The sequence below is a fragment of the Rhynchophorus ferrugineus genome, unplaced genomic scaffold (assembly GCF_030347505.1).
Source record: "Rhynchophorus ferrugineus isolate W39M unplaced genomic scaffold, kcgeb_rfMv2 rfM4, whole genome shotgun sequence".
NCBI classification, from domain to species: domain Eukaryota; kingdom Metazoa; phylum Arthropoda; class Insecta; order Coleoptera; family Curculionidae; genus Rhynchophorus; species Rhynchophorus ferrugineus.
This window is the reverse complement of record NW_027472583.1, coordinates 34,122,762-34,146,150: the sequence shown is the minus strand read 5'-3', so window position 1 is coordinate 34,146,150 and position 23,389 is coordinate 34,122,762. Positions and strand designations below refer to the sequence as shown.

Below are 23,389 nucleotides of genomic sequence, written 5' to 3'. Positions count from 1 at the left end.
ATAAATTTGTAAGTTATTGTGCTAAGAGTGACACTACCTTTGTTATTTTCAAAGCAACGGATCAAAAACAATTTCGTTTTTTAATTTTACGCTGCTTATTGATGGGAAAAAACACCGTTCAAGCGAGCAATGGCTTGAAAGTGTTATACCGACTCCGTTCCATCGGAAACAATAATAAAACGTTGGCTTGCTGACTTCAGACGTGGTCGTAGAGATACCGATGATGCAGAACTCAATGGACGTCCAAATGAGATGGGAGCACCAGAAAACATCAAAAAAATCCACAAAATCGTTTTGAATGAGTGAAGTGGCGTGAGTTAACTAACATCGTAAAGATATCAATTGAACGTATTGGCTTTATATTGCATGAGCATTTGATTATGAGAAAGCTCTATTCAAAGTGAGTGCCGCGTTTGTCACTGTTGACCAAAAACAAGAACGTGTTAAAGATTCTGAGCAGTGTTTGTGTAATTTTTGCATCGGTGCATGTGACAACGGATGAAACATGAATTCATCACTTTACTCCGTAATCAAAACGATCGTCATATAAGTAGACAGCAACTGGTGACAGACCTATTTTGAGACAAAAGATAAATCGTTCTACAAAAGTGGCATTGAAATGTTAGAGCGGCGCTAAAATGATTGTGTGGCTCTTGATGGAGTTGATTACATTGACGAATAAAGCCAATTTTGAATAAAAAACGCGTTTTCTTTGTTACGCCCGGGACTTTTTATCCTACATGTTACTTTAGTTTAGCTTGCATTTTAATTTTGTTTGTAAGATACAAGCAAAAGTTTATGTGCAATAGTTTTCAGTCTTCCCATTTACAATTTTAAATTTATAGAAAACCACGAAATAATTAATTCATTTAAAGATAATAACATCATGTTAGACAAAAAGCAAAACACATTAAAACCAAAATAAAACAACTATACTGGTTAGTGGGAAGATACTGTCAACTTGATCTAAAATCAAAGAGGTTGATTTATAAGACAATTATAAAATATGGGGTTGCACAAAAAATTCAAATCAACTAGTCATCCAACGCTGTCAAAACAAGGTTCTTCGATTGATTACCAATGCCTATCGCTACGTTACGAACGAAGAATTGCACGATGACCTGGAAATCAAATGGATTTGCGATGTTATCCATATTTAGCCTTGAAACACGAAAAAATATTACTAAATCATACTAACGTGAAAGGACAGCGTCCAGGAAGTCAGGAGATTGAAGCGAACCAAACCATACGAACTTATATAATGTGTATGTCTTTAGTGTAAACTATAGCTATAAGTTATTATAATTTTATAATAATTATAATATAATAATTAATCCAATTACAAACGAAAAAGTAGTCATAAATTCATTTATAATTAAGATTGTACTAAGCGTATCTAATAAAGATGTTATAAAAAATAAAAATAAATTTAAAGATAATAAGGGATAATAACGAAACAACAGATTAATTATTTCAATTATATTTCATTAATAATTTGAAATAAATTCCTTATATTATATTATTAGTTAACTTTATTGACGTAATACTGTATATTACCTGCATGCCGTCGAAGCCAATTTCCATTTGAATTATTTGAAAAATTTCCTATATTCAAATGAGCAATACAGCTCGTTCAGATACCCACGTGTTAGGTAATCAAGCATTCATTTTCACCACGGGCGTCAATAACAAGTTAATCTACATTCGAAAAACGTCCAATTTTACGTAACCGTCGAGAATTTAAAGAGAAATTCCACTTTCTCTGCTGCGTCAGCCTCATGTAAACGTGCTGAATGGGTTAATGGAAACAAGGAGCAAAACCACTCATACATAGTCGATTTGTCTTGATGATATTGACTACTTAATGGAGTATTGTGGTAGGTTTTTATGTTGTTTACTTTCATAAGGATGTTATCTACCAGCAAATGTATAGAAGAATAGGCGTTCGAGAACAAGAAGAATGGGTAGATGATGTCACTTGTTCTTGTACGTTTATTTTTTGACGAATATCGGCGCACGATTCTGACCACGTCGTATAATCATCGTTTTAAAATATCCTCGATTTTGTATTGTACTTAACCATATTAATCATCACTGTTCTTTTTTTCTACGCGTTTTATTTTACAATAGAAGCGCTCGAACTATGACAAAGTTCAGCGATCATGTTAGTGACGCTACATTTGTCAATTTGGAGGTTATAGTAAGTATTAATAATCTGCGTAGGAAGTTACTGTGGTAAGCAATGTGGGTATATTATTTTTGAATGATTGTATGGTGGACTTAAATACACCATGAAGTGGTATCGCAGCTTCTAAAGAAACTTTACGGATCTCTCCCTAGCTATTTTTTGTTTCATTTTTTGAGATACATTCCTTCACTATTGTCATTATTGTTGTTTTATAGTTTGTGTCTTGAGCCTTGGCTGTAGTTAACCATCTAATGTTTAGTTAGTTTTATAACTTTAAGTTATATATCATTTGACCACGGCTTGTATTGTTTACAGTGACTTGACAGCTTTGTCTCTGTGGAAAAATGGAGCTAACTCGTGAACATTTTCGTGCGATGATTTTTTACAATCGGTGTGGATTATTCAAGATAGGAGTGATCAACTTACGTCGAATTTTGATGATCCTTGTCCACTCTGTAAGTCGCACAGGACAAAGTAGTAATTGGTGCAAAAAATGGTCCAGAAATACAATCGCGGTGCATCAAAAGTTATGTATAACTTCTACACAGGTAACGAATCTTGGATTTATGCATATAACTAAGCCCCAAGCAAAACAACAATCCACTGAATGAGTCTTCCTGAAGACGCCTGAAGAAATCGTTGATACAGTCAGAAACCATTTTTTTGGCGTTCCTCAATCAGAGTAGAACAAATATTACGAAGATTGGTTCAAGCGCAAGTAAAGGCGAAAACAACAACATCATTTTGATTCATAAATTAATGTATTTTTTAACTGACTTCAAAAAAGGGGGAGGTTCTATGTTTGGGTGTATATTTTTTAAATTTTTTTAATGTATGTTCGCCGATTTCTTCGTCACTTATGGACCGATTTTCAAAATTATTTTTTATTCGAAAGAGTGCCGAAGTGGTCTTATTGAAACCAAGTTAGGATCAGATGGGGGGTAGGGGGGAAAGTCGAGGGAAAACCTCAAATTTCAAAGGCACAAAGTCCTCAAACAATACAAAAATAATAATATAATTTTATATCATAGACACAAAATTAAAAAGGAACAAAACAGATCTAATTTAATATAACTGTTTGGGCACGGTACCGACTTCAAACTGATTTTTATTTAGTTATTACAAGAATTATGACGTACAGAATTTATTTTAAAACGTTTTTTTGTGTTAAAAGTCTTCATTTGATTATTTTTTATTTACATTTTGCTGAGTTCCTTATTTCGTTTTTAAAGCCGGTTCAATTTTTGTTTTGCAAAAAAATTTTTCCTTTTCTTTTTTATATATTCCTTCCAGCTAAGTTTTGCATGAAGATTAATTCCGAGTACTTATCGTTGTTGCTATATGGAATGATGGAAGTATTATTTATTATTACTGGTGCTTGTGCGGTCAGATTATACGTGAATTGCACATACGCAGGTTTACTTTCGTTAAAAATGTATTTTTAACTTTTCCAAGTTTGGGTCCAGTTTTCATTTGGTTTGAATTTTTTTTCTAGATGATCAACATATACCTCAGCTTTTTCTTGGTTGCTGCATGCCTAATTTCCCCGTAGGTCTTTTATATGAGTGTGTATACATGATATTTTAGGATTTTTCCATGGCTTTCTAGAGCGAATAATTTGTTTCCTTGTGATCTGTTAGATTTCTCAGATAGTTATTTATGTAATTGTTTAATTTAATTTGCAGTATTTCTTTTTAAGCCAAATAAATAAAGCGGCACCAATAGATATTTGTATTTTACCCTTTTCGGAATCTATCATGTTTTAGTCGATTTCACACATTTTTCAACTAAAAAATGAAAACTAAAAATCTTATGTATATTTCAATATTTCATCTTACATTACACATTTTTTAAAAAAATATTATTAATTACATCTTATATTAGATATGCTTAGTACAATCTGTTGCGTTTTTATATTTAAAGGCTCTTATTATTTGTGGCTTATATGTCGAAGGGCAATATTTATTTCTTCTTTGTTTTCATAGTAGTTCAGATGCCCTCGATATAATTAGAGGTAAAGTTTTTGTTTGACATATTTAAAGAAAAGTTAGATTAAAGTATTAGAGTATTAAGAAATATGTTAATAGAAACAATTAGTGTGTACAAAATAAAAAATAAGTCATCTAGCATAATATGTATAATTAAAGTGAATGAATAAAGTCCATAAACAGCTAAGAACATTGTTTATTATTTGGTAAAGCTAAATAGCACGTTAAAAGTAAATTGGTCATTCGAGCTTGACGGGCGTGTTAATTTCTGTATAGTAAAATATTTGGTAAACCGAAATAGCGGATTAAAAGCCTCAAAACAATCTTAATTTACAAATTAATCTATTACTACTGTACTTTTGTAGTTGTATTTATACACAAGCAAAGCGAGTAGGGGATAAATATATCAGTATATATTTCCCAAATACACTATAATGATTTTAATTTCTGTGTCAATATATTCCTTATTTACAAAATATTTAAATTTAACTTGTTAGTGAATTTTTAAAATTATAAAGAATAAAATTAATTTAAATTCTAAGTATTATAATTTAAAATTATATTTTAAATTACTTTTATTGATGTTATTATACAGTTACTTTATGCGACTGTTTGCCAACATGTAAAACATGTAAAAAAAATAAAAATAAAAATATAAACATCAATATCTTTGTAAAAGTAGTTATAAAACTGAAAATTCACAACGAAATATAAATCTGCTTCCTAATATATTTTTTTTTATAACATCTTTATTAGATACGCTTAGTACAATCTTAATTTACAATTAATTTATTACTACTTTTCCTATGTACTTGGATTAATTAACAAGCAAGACGACTGCGAGAAAATACATCAGTATGTATTCCTCAATTATAAAATTATAATTATTTATTAATTATTAACTTATAGCTATAGTTTACACTAATATTACACACTAGATGTTCACACAAGTTCGTATGGTTTTGTTCGTTTCAATCTTCTGACATTCTGCGCGCCGTCCAGCAGTTGTATTGCTTTCACATTAGTATGATTTAGTAATCTTCTTTCGTGTTTTAAGGCGAAATCCTGCACAACTTCGCAAATCCATTTGATTTCCAGGCCATCGTGCAGTTCTTCATTGGTAACATAGCGATAGGCATTGGTAATCAATCGAAGAACTTTGTTTTGACAGCGCTGTATGACTAACTGATTTGAATTTTTAGTGCAACCCCATAGGTCCAAATTGGCTTTATAATTGTATTATAGATCAACCTCTTTGATTTTAGATCAAGTTGAGAGTATCTTCCGACTAACCAGTATAGTTGTTTTATTTTGGTTCTAATGTGTTTTGCTTTTTGTCTAATGTGATGCTTCCAATTTAATCTACCGTCAAGATGGATTCCAAGGTATTTTGCTGATTCTGCTTGAGGAATCGGGCATCTATTGAGTGATATAATTAAGTTTTTATTATTTCGCCTTAATGCAAAATTAACGTGGACAGATTTGGAGCTATTAAGTTGAATTTTCCAATCTTTCGTCCATTTGTAGATTTTGTTGACTGCCACTTGCACTTTTTCTATTGCCCTACGCAGAGATATATCTTTTGCCATAATAACTGTGTCGTCAGCAAAGGTTCCAAGAAGTGTTTCATTTGTTGTTGGAACGTCAGCAGTGTAGAGCAGATATAAGAGAGACGCTACCTTGTGGAACTCCAGCCGAGATATTTTTAAATGTCGAGAACGCCATTTCGTGCGATACTCTAAATTTTCTTCCAAATAAATATGACTCCAGCAATTGACAATAGTTAAGCGGTAACAATTTGCTCATCTTACAGATTAATCCCAAATGCCAAACCCGATCAAAAGCTTGTGAGACATCCAGGCATATTGCAGGGCAGTATTTCTTTTCTTCAAACGCTCTTTCAATAGCCGCAGTTACTCTGTGCACTTGATCGATTGTTGAATGGTGATTTTGAAAACCAAACTGGAAATCTGGTATTGTTACCAAATCTTTAACACGTTTAAATATCAGTTTCTCAAATAGCTTTGATATTGCAGGTAGTAGCGAAATAGGCCTGTAAGATTCGACTTGTTCTGCAGGTTTGTCAGGTTCCTAATATAATGGCGTGTAAAAGACTAGTTCCTTTAAAGGTCATACGTTTCAGTATTTTTCGCTCAAAAAATAGGACAAAATATAGTTCAAATTGTTTCAACATTCAACTTATTCGCCAGATTTAGTTTTCTCTGGCTTCCGGCGATTTCCATTTAACAAGGAGGTAATATCTTCATATTAAAAGATCGTTGAAATACATATATTAAAATTGGGGAAAATTAAAGTGTTATTTCAAACACTATTTCGGAAGACAGAATCGTGTTTTTACTGCCATTTTATTCTATTTTATTTTCTCGGGACAACTCAAAAACTATTTCGGTGTTAACTTATGATTTAGTTTTGATTTAGAAAATGATTTCTAATTTAGTTATTAATATTTTCTCGTAATTACCGTTATCTTTTTTAGATATATTTATCGTTAGTTACTCCGTTATCTTTGTTTTACTATATTTAGTTTTACATTAGTTCCTAATAATATTAAAAAGTTTTAGTTGACATTGAATCGTCTACGTTTGATAACAAAGTCATTGTTTGCATAAATGGAACCCTTTCTAATTTCGTTTTAATATACATGCACATTAGTATTGGAACTTTCACCCGCTAATATTACTGTTTCTTAAGCTTTCTAATCTATTGATATAAATGATATATTCGGACCTATTCTAATGAACGAACATCAATCAGTTAATAAGTCTATATTGACGAAACATTTATTAATATCGATACAATTAATGTATTTGAATCTTATGAATGTATTTATTTGTTTTATTATTTTATTATTCCAGAGCGTCAAAGTGTTTTCTTCATCTTCTGAATGATTTTTTTGAGTTTCTTGGCACAAGGCTAAAAAGTTGGACCTGATTTGCCATGAGTATCTTCCACTTCTTAGATATCGTGAGAAAGAATTCGCTCCATACTTACAGTAATAGTGAAGGTTTGATAGATGCATTTAAGATCTAATACGATAAAGCACAATTGCGTCTTTTCATAGATTCATCAAAAAAAAGCCTTAAGGCAGTTCTGCTTCACAAAAAAACGTTGTTTATGATACCGTTTCTGCAGTTCATTCCGGACACCTCAAAGAAAACTACAAGAACTTGAGACTTCTTCGCAAATTAAAATAGAAAGAACATGATTGGCAAGTGTGCGGCGATTTTTAAATTTTGTACATGTTGCTCAGACAACGAACTGGATTTACCAAATTTCCTTCCTTTTTGTGTCTATATGATAGTCGAAAATCGCTTGACCAAAAAGAGTAGACTACCGAGGAAGCTTAAAATTGGTTAAAAGAACGCCCTTCAAGAAACATTTGTACCTCCACATAAAATTATTTTACACTACTACACTACATCATTTATGTCAGATATTTTGATAAATATATTTTTTTATAATATCTTCATTAGATACCCTTTGTACAATCTTAATTATACATTAATTTATTAATACTTTTCATTTGTACTTGGATTAATTCACAGGCAAGGCGAGTGCAAGAAAATACATCAATATGTATTTCTCAATAATAATAACTTAATATAACTTATAGCTATAGTTTACACTAAAGGTATACACTTTATATAAGTTCGTATGGTTTGGTTCGCTTCAATCTCCTGACATCCTGCGCGGCGCTGTCCAGCAGTTATATTGCTTCCACGTTAGTATGATTTAGTAATCTTCTTTCGTGTTTCAAGGCGAAATCTTAGATCATGATTTGATTTGATTGATATCGATTATTGATGAAGGAATTTGTAAAATCACTTTCCAAGGATGGAGGTTGCTTCAAATACATAGTTTTAGGTTTGTCACACCTCGCAGGAGCAATAGGAAAGAAAATAATTCTCGCGGACCAAACAGCTTATGTTTTATGATGAAATATATTTTTAGGTAATGATAAGGACCCTAACTATAAAAAAAATTGTCAGATTGCTGAATTCGAAAGAATGCTAAAAGCATTTCAAACTTTAGGTTTTCTAATGAGCCTAAAAGTACATTTTCTTAATTCCCACCTTGACTATTTTCCAGAAAATTTAGGAAATGTGAGCGAAAAGCAATGCGAACGATTTTACCAGGTCATTGAAGAGTTGGAGAAAAATGTGAAGTGAAGTGGATGTGAAGAGAAATGGACCGTCACAATGATATAAGACTACTGTTGGACGCTTTAAAGAAACCTTCCAGAATCTTCCCATAAGTGACTATGTAGAACAAGAAAGAAACCTCACTGGAAAAAAAGAAAAGGTTTTAATATAGCAACTCGTTTAACATAGTTGTTAAAAAACTTGTCCTATGATAAAAAGAAGTCATTTTCGGATTCAACACACCCAAAAACAAAATCACAAAACTTAATTAACTGTTAGTCTTTTGTTTGGAGATCCACGGTATTTATTATATTCGTCATATATTTATCAATTAAAAATGTGTAATTAGTTGCTTTAATTTTTCTCCATTATTTCATCCATATAACTAGGATATCTTCTTATATCTTATATTTTTATTCTTTAGAACATTATATTTTCCATCTAAAATACACAGTAAGAAACAATCAATTGGCCTTTTTTTTGCAAGAGGAATAACCTTTATTTTACCTTTATTATTTCCAACAATATTGGAATAATCAAAGGAAAATAAGTAACATAGAAACTTAAACAATATTACTTGAAATTAAACAAAATCATTCAATAATATTTATTTTTACTCATTCACTGTAAATAGAATTGACAGATTGTGCTTGCATATTTGTATCACGGATATCTATTGGTGAAATTGCGCAGTATAAATGCAACAACATAACCTAACTTTTAAATTCGATATTTTTGGAATTTCACTTATATAAATTAACAATTTTCCATTTAGTACTATTGGTCTTGTTATTTGATTTGTAGAAATCTACTGCCGAAGACAATCTAACGCTTTTAGAAACTTATGGTGATGCTGCTCCATCATATCACGATGGTCGGTTTTAATTTCAACAATTTAAAGTGGCGATTTCGAAAAATTATAAAAAATTGCAAGGTTTATTGTTCGGCCAAACTCTCAAATAATTTTCAGACAGCTTAGCAGTGGAAGAATCTACTGTTTCTATAGGTTTACAAGTAATGTGAATGATTCAAAGGAGAGCAAATGGCTATCGCACGAAAATGAAAATGATAAATTTTGAAAAATTTCAACATCCCGGTTTCATTGGTAGTTAACTAAGCAAAGTTTTCTTCTAAGCATTGTGACCGACGATGAAAGGTGGATCTACTAAATCAAGTATTAGTTCAGGAGTAGTCATGGTCATAAAGTCTTGTTGTGCATATAGTGCGATTAGCGAGGTGTAGTATATTACGAGCTGCTAAAAGCGAATGAAACTGTTGCTGCAGATGTCCAGCGACGTCAATTGAGTAAATTGAAGGATGTATTGTTGTAAAAATGACTTTGACAGCCTGAATTGGAGGTGCTGCCATATTCTATGTCATATTCTGTAGGCTTGGTTGGCACATGGTTTCGAAATACTTCCACATTTGTGAAAATGGATCGATGGGTGAATCGTTACTAAATATCATCAGCGTTAGACATAGTATGGTAATATTGACATAAAGATGTGAAAAAGTTCTAGGTAGAGATGGAAACTATTTTGATTAATATATATTGTACCAATTTTTCTCAATAAATGCTTTTTTTAATGAATAAATGATCAGAGTTGCAAGCACATAACTCGTACAGATAATACGAAATATTGACGCCTATTGTTTGAAGATAGGATCTATTCAGAAATAACATGGATATGATGCCTGTAATGTATTCATACAATTGAAATGTAATACTTTCCCGATAATTAATATTTCTTTTTTTATGTTTCAGACGACTAGTAAAAAGTTACCAACCCAAGAAGAAAGATGAAGAAGACTATCAGTAAGTTTCTCTTTATTTATGGTTTGATGACTGTATTATTTTACTGTTGATATGTTTATTATTTCTTCCTCGACTGTCATCAGTAGGATTAGAGTTTTCACAATGAAGAGATTGTCGATCTAGGCTCGATTACATGGAATATTTCATTAATATTAATATCCCCGTATTATTTTTTAACATGAGTTATTCTGGTTTATGCAATTAGAATTTCAAATTTCCATCAGACTGTCTTTCTCTCATTTGCATTTCGATACCGCACCACATGAGTTATCATTTGTTTGTACACTTTTACCATATTATAACACATCGGTTAAAAAATCCCCGTGCTTATTTAGAAAATGTATTTTTATTCTTGAATTATACAGAGATGACATTGTGGACTTATAAAGGTCTAGTTTTATTTTGTGAGCATTCGGTTAATCTGAAAGTACTTTGGTAGATTCTGAAGTCTATTCTGAAAAACACGTTTATTTTGTTGTTCGGCAGTTGCATTATTCATTGGCAAAAATATGTTATTTTTTCCGATATATTTCTGATGATGACACATTATCTATAATAAATATATTATATATAATTACTTAAAATAGAAAAATATTGTCAGCCTTGGAAAACTAATATTATGTATTAATTACTACAGTCTTATATGTTCATGACACATTCACCCGTTCAAATTCGAGTGAACTGTGGTTGAGCGATAACTCATTAAATGAATGTCACACAAGAACTCTTGGATAACACTGAAAGATGTTATGATTTAAATGTAAACGTGTATCTGGCCATGTAGTAACCATCAATATAATCTAAGCTACTGTTAAAACAAATCTGTTTGTATCCTATGGACTGAGATATTTACAAAACAAAACCTGTTTGAATATTATAACAAAGTTCAAAATTAAGAATATCAATAGCAATCCTCGTATCTAAGTAATTATGCAAAACAGTGTGCTTGTGGTTGTTCGAGAATGTCGATGCATCACTTTTGCAATTAAAGTGTTTACATAGGTTTTGCGCACTCTGGGATATGGACTGAAACAAAAGTCATATATAGAAGACCATGTCAATCAAATATGTAACTACTATAATAAGACTCAAAAAATATTTTTAACAAAAAAATTGAACCGACTTCAAAAAGTAAATAAGGAAGAGTTAAATAAGAAACGTTTTAAAATAAAATATGTACATAATAGTTGTAATAACTAAATAAAGATAAACAAAAACCTTATTTAAACCTATCTATTACACATATTTTATATCCTACTATATACAGACAATTTAGCTTAACATCTACCGCAATCTATTTACAGTTTTATTTTAACTACTACCAACCGATCACTTTGAACTCGGTACGAGCAACCAATTAGATTTGTTTTCTTCGTAATTTAATTTTGTGTATATGTCACAAAATTATATTATTATTTTTGTATTGTTTGGTCTCGGTACCGACTTCAAAGTTATCACTTGGTAGTAGTTAAAATAATATTGTAAATGTATTGTAATATGTGTATGTACTACGCGATAGTAAATTTCTCTTGCAATAGTGGCGCCATCGGACGATGAGGCTTAAGCACTTATCGGACTGCTCTCGTATATTAAACGACCCAAAAAAATATAGAAATATATATAAATTAATTGCTTGATTGTTCGTTAATCTCGCTAAAACTCCAGAACTAATTTTGGTTTTGAAACATTTGTGGTTGTTCAGATTAGGTTTATATGGTGAGAAAATATGGAATAATTGTGAAGAAAAAAGTAACAACAATAATTTTGTTTTTCTATACAAAGTATTACTTTTACAAAGCTTTTTGTCGACATTTTTGTTGACTGTTAAATATTTATGGGTATATAAACTACCGGCTGCTATTATCAAACAGCGATTAGAATATATAACATATTTAAACAATGAAGATAATTTTTCGGCACTGGCCCTTTAATTTACCAGCCGGCTTGGTTGGCGCTGTGGTAAAGGCGATAGGACGGCTGATGCTATAGTTGCGGGTTCGAATTATGCTGTGGCATGGTCGTAAATTCATATTTGTGATTGTCCTTAGGTAAGAGTGCAAAATCCGACAAGGAAAATGATTTCTGGGATGATTTCTAAGTTAGTTACTCGTCAATCGGTAGGCTTAAGACTGGAGATACTGTGGTTCAGAGCCCACATTAAACAGTCGGTCCAGTCCAGATAAACCCTGGTTGGTAAAAAGGAGACTTTAAAATATAAAAAAAATACCACAATTTATAATTCATTCAATTGTAGGTCCTTTTGATAGGTACATCGATTCGATAACGTGAAAATCAAGTGAAAAATAATGATATATATGTTAAATATGATGTAAATATATGGTAACGGCAATTTTGAGCAAACATTTACCAAGAATATAGTTGAAATATATAGTGGCTGTTTATGGTAAAGGATACTTTGTAAATATACGTTGAGCGATTTTTCCTGTTCATTTTATTTCTAGTTAAAAAGAGGCAGCATTCTGTCGGAACGCGGAAAGTCTGATGCGTCGAAACATGTAATCGAATCAATCTATAAAAAAATTTGATTTCTGTTGGTACTCTTCGACCCTGTTGTCAAATGTCTACAAAATTCTTTAAAACGTCGGTGACGCTAAATAGTGGTTATAAACCAGCAAAGGTAAAATAAAAGTCCAAAGCGACGTACTGACGTCATAGATTAATGACGCGCATCGGATGTTTTTTTAGATATACTATATGCTTGGAATATATTATTTTATTAATTTGTATTTATCACAAAAGAAATAATTTCGAAAAATCGTTTGGAAACGTCCATATTTTTCATATTCAATTATTCTCTAAAATTAGGGCTAGCTCGACTAAGTACTTTCTAGCTAATTAAATTCATAACGGGCTACCTATTCCATTGCCACTCATACGCATTAGATAGCTTCACGTATTGCAGTTGTTCTAACCTAATAACTCTAGAAGTTCGTTAATTGTTCTTATATTTTACGCGCTGTTATGTCAATACCGCCTAATTGATAACATATTGAAGGCGATCGCGTACACGCGGAATGTTAAAAGTTCTGAATGGGATTTTAATTTTGACCTACTAGTCAATTGTTTATTTCTACATATCAATGAGTTTTTCCATTAATCTATGCGGTGCATCACTTTGATGTGCGTGTTGAATTACAATATTTATTGCCTGTTTTTTGATTTAAGTTATTATTATTTTAGAACTAGAAAAATACTGCAAATAATCGGCATGATTACATTAACAAGGAACCAAAAATATTAATGTATAGTTATAAACAGGATAGAGATATTCTAAAAAAGAATAGTTACTTTTTTTAAAATGTATTACCTTCTTACTGGTCGTTGCCGACTAACCTATAATTTGAGTTAACAATAATTTAAATCCTAGATATAGGCCCTATCTTAGTCTGTAATGTAATAGTGTTTATATATTAGCACTGCTGTTTTTCTATTAAATGTACCTCTCTACACTACACAAAATCAAATCATTTAATTATTTTGAGTTTATGTTCTGTTCTGGTATTACCCTAGAGTTATATTACTTCGGTATTGACATGGGGTCTGTCCTCGTGTCTTTTTACAATTCTCTTGATTTCCTGAGTGATAGTCGGTATATAAAGGTCTCAGTGTAAGTAATCCATTCGGTATCTCAATACACCTACTCGACTTTATTCTAGAAAACTTGTATTGTATTTATATTAGTTTTCGCGGACCATCCCGATAATTAAATTCCATATGTCCATATAGATTTGAATACTTGCTTGTATAACAATTTATTATGTACTGATAATTGTGATTTTCTTCCAATTAACCAACACATTTTCCTGTATATTAAACTCCAGTTCTTTCGTTTTGTTTTTTACATGTTCAGCGCTCGAAGACTGTTTTTCTGCGCAATTTCCCTTTCAAAAATAAGAATCGTATTACCAACCGCTCTTTTTCCGTTTTTCTGAAATTCGCGGAATCTCCCGCCTCCACACGCGGCAAAACAAAACTACGAGTCCGATTCGGCTGAAATTTCAGTAGTAGCCGTTTACGAGGATGTACTACATGATAGTGAATTTCTTTGTAGCGACCGCTACAACCCTTTAGGCCACCACGTATTCACCTACATCAAGTCAAAGGTTGGCAACGCTGGTGGATTGGTAGGTACTATGCAGTTCCCGGCTATAAAAGACCATCACGATGACGCCTAGCTCTCTTTTCTTTTCTCTATCCCCTTCTAACAGTACCACTTCCACATGGCTACCGTACTTCCTTTAGTATGTCCATATAGATTTGAATACTTGTTTGTATATCAATTTATTATGTACTAATAATTGTGATTTTCTTCCAATTAACCAACACATTTTCTTGTATTTTATCTTCAGTTCTTTACTTTTGTTTTTTACATGTTCCTTCTAGCGCTGTTTTGCATCAAGATTCATTCCGAGATATTCAGCGTTGTTGCTATGATGATAGTATTGTTTATTATTACTGGTGCTTGTGCGGTCTGATTATGCCTAAAGTGCACATGCACGGATTTACTTTTGTTAATTTTTATTTTCCAAGCTTGTGTCCAATTATTTATATTGTCACTTGTTTGTTCTAATTTACTTCCTTATAGTACACGTGCTTTAGATTTTTTTTATTGCAGACTAGGCTTTCTCTTGTTTGACTCTAAACATTCTGGCGGTAATGTAAAATTTCAATAGTTCAGTATGTTGTTTCGGTAACATTTTCTTCTGTATTTTATGCACAAGTTCGTCATGCCATATTTTATTAAAGGCTTGTGCTACATCTAAAAATAGAGCTGAACATACCTTGATAGGCTTTTTCAATTACATCTGTTATTCTATGCACCTGATCAGTTGTGGAATGTTTGTTAACAGACTAAAACTGATGTATAGGTATTATGTTTTTTTATCTCAATATTAGTAGAAATAAAAGCATAAAATTTAAAAAATTGTCATATTTAGTTACACACCAGAATCTTTACGAAACGTTGACGTCACTTAGCATTCCTTAACCATCAAATCCGAATTGCATCCTTTGAATACGGGCAAGCATTTTGTAGTTATAAAATTATTTTATAACGATTTTAAAGTTTTTTTAATAATAGGCTTGTAGATTGATTGATGTAAAAAGAACACATGCAATTATAATACTACAAGTGTTTTTACAAAAAAAAATTCTTAAGACATGTTTTAACATATTATATTCTCTTAAATGTATAATCAGATTTTCAACATGAATTCTTAAATTAGGTGTCTGCTTAGTTGCGTCTATTTGGATTCAGTCACAACAGTTGAGGTCATATACTATATGTATGTAAATATCGTTCGAAATGTTTGAAACTTCTGTCTACCACAACACATAGATACCAGGCTGTAAAAACTTCTAATAAGATAAGTCGGGTACCTTGAGTCCCGTAATAATAAACTCATCGAATTATTAGATGTGTAAGAAACCAGATATTTGATAATATTGGCATTTTGTAGTCTAACCATGATGGTACTTGCTGTTAAATATATGACTTGTCTCGATACAAGAGCCAGTACAGAAAGGAGGAAGAAAAGTTAGTAGAGAGCGCTGTGACTTGTATCGAGTGGGTATAAATTACCAGGGATCAAAATAAAGTTTCTCTTTTGTTCCAAGGCCATAAGTGGTGTATTAATTCCGTCCCGTCCCGAATCATAAGTGATTCGTAATACTTGCTTGACACTTTATAAAGGTTTGTATTTAATTAATATTTTTCTTTATTTTTTCAAATATCTGATCATTTGCTACTGTTAGAAATCTTCTTCTCTCTGGTTACCATTAAAATCGTTGGATATATATTAATAAAATTATTTATATATTAATTAAGTTCACACTTGTAAAACTAAATATGTCACATGACATTAAATATAATTTTCTATATTATTTGGTAACTGAAACAAGAATAAAGTTATTACACATATTAATAGAATAAAAAGCAAATGAAATCTAACCTCAAATTGTATTAAAAATCGTTACTTCGATTAGATATTAAAAGGTAAAACAATGAATACTTACAGAGGCCATTTTAGCCTCTATAGAAATAAATTACCAATATTGAAGCTATTCTGCTGGTTCTCGCCTTGCAAGATTTAACCACATTTCTACAACTTTTCTCTGTCTAAAACAACTACGTCACGCACATGTTTTACGGCCATTTAAAATTATTTTATTTTAAGCCTCAATTTTTCATTCAAATCAATTTTTTTGCAGAAATAAAATTTATTTTAGGTAATGTAATTACATAAACATATGGTGAAGTGCTTTTTAAAGTGTACTTTGTAATATACCACAATTTTTTCTTAAAATGTGTCATTTCTAAGTTAGTCGATGTATTATTTTAATTAATTTAATTAAATAGAGCTAAAACATTATGTTGTGCTTTCTAAACACTTTTTTCGTCTACTTTTTTTTCTTATTATTGTCTTAGGAACAGCAAAACGCAATAATGTGCTTTCTTCTCCTACAAAAATGCTGATTAGAAATAATTGTGAAAAAAAAATTATCAACCCGCGAAACGTTACATTCTAATGACCCAGAAAGCGAACTAATACGAAAGAAAGCCGACCATTCATTCCTTTAAGTGTACTAATTATTTAATATTTAACGTCTGTTCAACGGTCGTTACACACTGTCAATTTCCTTTTTATAGTGAAAGTATTATCGTACTTCCGGCTACTCGTGGAATCTGAGGATCTTTCCAGAATAATTAACAATTATTTAAGTATATAATTTGTATGGATAATATTTTAACATAAAGTATGATGTTTATAGACGTTAGCATTAGCATTTCGTGCTAAAAAAAATATCGTTCGAACAAAGTCAATCTATCACATATTTTTTGATTTTCTGCGCGTTGTCCAGTAGTTGTATTGCTTCTGTGTTACTGACGTTTACTAACCTTATTTCATATTTTAACGCGAAATCTTGGATAGTTTTTTATTGGATTTTAAATCAATTTGAAAGTATCTTCCGACTAATCAGTACGGTTCTTTGATTTTGAGTCTGATCTGCACTCCTTTTTGCCTAATATGATGATAGAATTCATTTTTTTTTAAATTTATTTATATTAATTTATATTAATAAAGGTTTCAAATATCGAACTACCAAAAAGCTATGGCATTGCTAATACCTGTAAGAAAATACACAACAATATTGTTTACGAATGACGTAGAAGACTGAGCGATGGAAATGCGAGATGTACACTTTTTGGATATATAGGCCGACGCACTGACTGGAAATCATATAGTTTCTTAAAGTTTCTTGAAGAGTATCTCGTTGACGTAGTTTATAGACGATGTTATTGTAACCACCATTGTAGTACCTTGTATATGATCAAGATAGTGACGTTTTTATTTACCATTAAATAAAAATATTTCTTATAAATCAGAAGTGGGTGTGTACTCTGAGTGATTTTATGATATGTATTGTTAATCGACTATACTGCTGTTAAGTTGAGAAAGAAGAAGCTGTTCAAGGAAGATGGTGATGTGTTAGTTAACAATTAGCGATTATGAAAGTGCCTTTATCGCAAAGACTTTACGAAGATATAGATAATGATGTTTATGTTCGACGATCCATGAACAAAATGGACGATATAATAAGAAAATAGTGGATATGTTATACAAGTATTGTGAAGCGGTAGACAATTTCATAGAAAGAATATAGTTAGAGTTATCTAATATGTTGAGTCAAATAAATAGAATTTCGAAAATCGAATTATGAAAATGTGTCACAGATCATTGAAACGAAAATGGCATTACGATGAGAACAGGAAAGTGAAATTAGATGTGTATCCAGACGACGAGTATTGAAGTTACCTAGGCAAGTCAAAATTGAGATGCAAAAGTCTGAAGAACAATTCAGAATTGTGAATAAAAGTAATGTTGATGGCGATGGAGATGAACTGGAACATTAAGACAAAAGCTACTACAGTTGAAATGAACGCATGATAGTTTCAATGTGATAATTTAATTACCATGATGACAAGGGGCATAAGGCGTTATTTGAGCCTAGACGTGCGACTTTGAGATTTTGTATATGAAGACTTGGAGGGTAATGATTGAGGCCGATGCTATCTAGTTGTTGCGCAAGTTGTGGAAAAGCTTAGTACCCACTGTCTGCCTGTTATTTAAGCTGATACGTAGTGATGTTGTTATTGAAGTTTGATTAGAGACAGGTGATGCACAGCAGTGTATTAATATACGTTCATGATAATGATGTTATATTAACGATGAAGATATATGAACAGTGTTACGTAAAATATTCTGACGCAGTTTAAAATATGATTAAACTGAACGTTGAAACTAATGTGTAAAGCTCAGATATTTTTGAAAATGAATGGACAATTATTTAAATATTGTGTACATGTTAACCAGGTTGACGAACAATGACGTGAAATGACTTTGAAACAATAGGAGGAAGAGAACAATAAGATGCTTTTGAAATATAAAAGACAATGTTAGTTTGAACTGAAGCATTTTGATTTATTGATACTAGATATTTGATTCTTCATTATCTGTTGAAGTTTATTCATATAGACATAGTTATAGGACGATCTTATGGCGATTTTATTACAAGTTTACCATGAAGTGCAATGTTTACATGCATGTTACATTTGTAAGCAAATATTATTACGTTTTGATTAATTACAGAGTGTACGAAATCGATACAGACTTACGAAGACTGATGTATGTTAAAGTTATAGACGATCTTCCTGAAGAAGAGGTGAATTTGGAGACGATAACTTGTGAAACTAGAGTTGAGTGCGATATTAGCAGCATTCAAGAAGCAAGAATTTCGAATGATAATTTGATATTTGAGTACGGGACCTGGAGGTCATTGGGGGAAGAAGTTAACGCGGACTAGGCAGAACCAATGGAAGTCATGCTAGTCCGGTAGTAAGTCACAGTTGATATTGAAATCTGTTGACAGTTTGATAATTCTGGACGGCCCAACGGACAAAGATGGCTAGGTCATTGTCAAAGTTTCGGCAGTACAGTATTAGAAGTTGTCTAGGATTTCCTTAGAATTTTGCAACAGTTCCAATGGTTAACTTTTGAGCATTTGTTTTATGCACTTTTGTTTATTTGTTTTGACGAAATATATGTAATTAAGCTGTTGTGCCGAAAACTGATATATGTTGTGTTTTTAATATACGGAACAGCGTTATTGTGGAATTATATAGAAGGCACCTGATGACAAGGTAGCGGAGGCGGGCGATCGAAATGCTGAGATACACTTTTTGAATGTAAAGGCCGACACCTTGACTGGAAATCATATAGTTTCTTAGAGCCTCTTGAAGAGTATCTTGTTGACATAATTTTTAGATGATGATAAGGGCTTAACCATTGTAGTACTTTGTGTATGGTCAAGATAGTGACCGTATAATGTTTTTGTTGAATATTTGTATTTTATTTACCAAGAAATTTTTTTACGTACCGAATTACGATTTATGGACTTCCTTAAATTGCACACGTTTTTGTTTGCGGAAAAATTACAGAGGAAATGCAAATAAAAAATACTCGCTGTTACAAAACAAACTCTTTTTTAAATTAAAAGTTAAATAACCCGGTGCATTTCAATATCAACGAAACAATGAATATGCGCACGCAACATTTAGCATGACTCCCCGGCAGTTTAAAAATTAACGGTCATCAACGGTCCGCGGACATCGATAAATAATAGACCAAACTATCGGACAGAGACGGCCAGTCATCGACAGAGATGGAGCTAGTGAAACGGCCGGCCACGGCGTATGCAAATGTTTTCAGCATACTTCTCGGGCTAGATTTAATAATAATAAAAAAAACAGTTATACGGTCTGCTATAATGATACATTTTAATTGAACCGATCGGTTGGTATAAGACGGAGGATAGATCCTGTACGCTACGCAGTTTTTTCTCAACGCGAATACCGAGAAACGTTTTGCGTGAGAGTATTATAAAGGAAACGATTGTGTCTATGTGTACGTACTCCTGTTTATTGCTCGGCATTGATTAAATGCGGATAATTGCCGATTACAAATCAAATAACGTTGGAAATATTTTATTTCTTTTACGTAAACAACAACAAAGAATTGGTTTTATGTAAAGGCTTTAATGTTGACAAAGCTATGTGAGGGTCGCTATTTTTATTTTGATCATTGGCGACTTACGTGTTGTCTAATACCATTTGATATATCTGAACGAATTTTTTTATCACAATCTTCTTCCGAATATTTTGTGATGAGACATACCCAATAAACTATGGAATAAATTGAGAATCGTATGTTTTAACCTCAATATTATTATGTTAGGCCTATATATTAGTTATAAATTGAGTTGAGAACTATCTACTGAAAATAGTAATTACTATTTTCAGTCAAATGCACGATTCGACAGTTTTGTTCAATTTGTGATGCCAGGCGAAGATGTACGAACCCTTTCCTGTATAAATTGTGAGAGAGGAAAGGACGGTGGCAATTGCTAGGAGGGAGCAGTTAATTTTATATGTGCTTATATATTCCAATATTAACTAACAGTCTTGAAAAATATCGTTCCAAAATGCTGCTATACTAAAGTACAAAATATTGTTATTTACAAGCAAACTAGCAGCCTAACCAAACATAAGCCTAAGAAATCTATATAAGCCTAAATTGGGTACATTTTTGTCAAGGATGCGGCTAGGATGACAGAGCCAGAACGTTACAAATCAGTCGAATGAAACTAGTAGAACCAAAAATAGTAACTAAAAGTACACGACTGAAACAGTCGATAGTAAATAGTAACAAAATCAGTCGGACCAAAAATAGCGACTGAAAACAGTCGACTGAAACAGTGACTGGTAAAAAGTAGTAAAATCAGTCGAACCAAAAATAGCGATTGAAACAGTCGATAGTAAAAAGTAGTTAATTACTAAACAGTCGATAGTCGATTTCAGTTGATAGTTCCCAACACTAGTTATAAAGGATGTCTTAAAATTTGAAGCTTTATTGTGAAAAATTGGTACAATATAACTTAAGTATGCAACGTTATCAATGAAAATAGAAAAATCGTATGATTGAAAGTTATTTCTGTCGTCGAATAGTGATGGGTGATGAAAAAAAAAGAGACTTATTTTGAAAACCCTAAGCGTAAAATATCACGGTTAGCACCTGGCGAAACCGGCCGATCGATTCCAAAGCTAAATTGTTTTGGTCGCAAGACAACACAAGGACAGGCTCTGTGTTTGGTGGACCCAGAGTAACGTGGTGTATTACGAACTGGTAAAACAGTTAATAGTGATCGCTACCTACCAAAAATAATTAATTTGGACTATGCCTTGATCGAAAAATGTACTAAAGTGGCACGGTAAAATGATTACAGCCATCTTATAAAATCAACCGACTTATCAACTTTTCGCTTCAATAGGACGCGCTCGCAAAGCAGCACTTCGCCAATTTCGAACAAATTAAAAATAGCTCGATGAATAGTTTTGCTTAAAAGACAAATAGTTTTTTTTTGTGATGTCATCCATAAATTGCCTGAACGATAGGCAATATTTATAAAATAAAACACACATCGACGAAGTGACTAACTTTTCAGTGATATTCAGTGAGGCTTTAATATGAAGTTGGTTACAATGTACCCAATGCAATTTGTAGGAATGTTCGTTTGTTGCTTGTGTGTATTGACTTTGTTTGTTCGAACACTCACTACTATTTTTGTGGAAGAAAATTACACGGGAACAGAAAACACATTGATATACAACTTGATTGATTATTTCGATGTTAAAGACTGCATGTGGTTGAGGGGACGATGGCCAGGATATTTAGCGCTACAGATTAATACACAGTAACACCATCTATTGTAAATGCTTAAAATTAATTTATAGGCCTGATAAAATAAAATACAGGGTCTATCCGTATGTCCTACGTCAACTTTTGCATTGTATTCGTAAACTGTCTTTTATCTATCAAAACAATTGCAACTGAGATTTTACGATAGCCAAACATTTATTTGTTGTAGAATATTTCTATATTTCTATAGAAAGAAATCCAGATTTGGTAAGTTCGCACAATATACTCAACATTCTATATACAACTAGTCTATTCTCAAATGTGCCAACACCATATACAACAAAGATTAAAGCCTAATTCTTGGCAAAGTTATATTAATATTATTTAATATACAGATATTTATTATTTTAATTAATTTTTATCAAATACATTTCTAATTCTATATTAAAAATTCTATAAAAACATACCATTTTTAAATTATTCCCTTAACCTGTTTTGGGAGAGAAACATGAGTAACTTAATAAATTGAGGTCGAAATCAAAAAATCAATATCTATCAATGAGTTATGTATCAAGTATCAATGAGGAGTATTTGCTTTTATCTCTCTGACACTTATACAACAATATAGGTATGCGTCCTTACATAGACATACGTTTACTTTTTTTTTGTATTTTAAACTGCATTTTAACATCGATTATTTGATGCAATTTATCTATCTAAGTGGTTATAAGCTCTCATAATTTGCGGAAAATATTTAAATTAATTTCCGAAAAAAAAGGGAATTATGGGAATTTTTATTAGCAATAATATAAAATAATATTTAAATATCTCAATGTTTTAAACGTGTGTTGTATTATAGATATGCGTTATAAAATTATAAAATATATTAATTTTCTAAAAGCTATAATTAAGCTTATATAAATAAACAACTTAGTGGTTATGAAATTATTTAAATTTGGCATAGACGATACACATTTCAACAAGATTCCTTAGCTTAGCCTGTAGAGAGGAGGACCTGGAAGTTCTGCTGACATGATTTTTTGTTGTATCTTAATTAAAAAAATTAACAAATTTAGTGACTCACCTACAACCAAAGCTATTATTATGCTACAATATTCTCCAAATTCATTTTACTTTTTAGTCTAAAAATAAAATTATGCTCCCGGAATTATTTATATTATTTATATAGTGTATTTTTTAAAAATATTTTAAAGTCTCCTTTTACCAACGAGGGTTTATCTGGACCTACAGTTTAACGTGGGCTCTGAACCACGGTCCTCCGCATTAAGCCTACCGACTGGCGAGTGACCAACTTAGAAAACATCCGGTTTTACCCAGCCTGGTTACTGGCGTGACTGGGATCATTTACCTAGGAGAATCACAAAGATTAAACAATCACAAACATAAATTTACGACCATGCCCCAGCAGGATTCGAACCCGCGACTATCGATAACAA

At 31.7% G+C, this 23,389-nt stretch overlaps 1 protein-coding gene across 6 annotated transcripts in view; it reads left to right on the top strand.

Moving 5' to 3' along the window:
- The window catches only part of Cip4 (formin-binding protein 1-like Cip4), a 125,006-nt gene that overhangs the window by 79,355 nt on the left and 22,262 nt on the right, over positions 1–23,389 (top strand). For all 6 annotated transcript variants that reach the window (XM_076401983.1, XM_076401985.1, XM_076401984.1 and 3 more), the window contains exon 3: positions 10,105–10,155. In XM_076401983.1, coding sequence (XP_076258098.1) covers positions 10,105–10,155 — 51 coding nt within the window. The remainder of the gene's footprint in view (positions 1–10,104; positions 10,156–23,389) is intronic.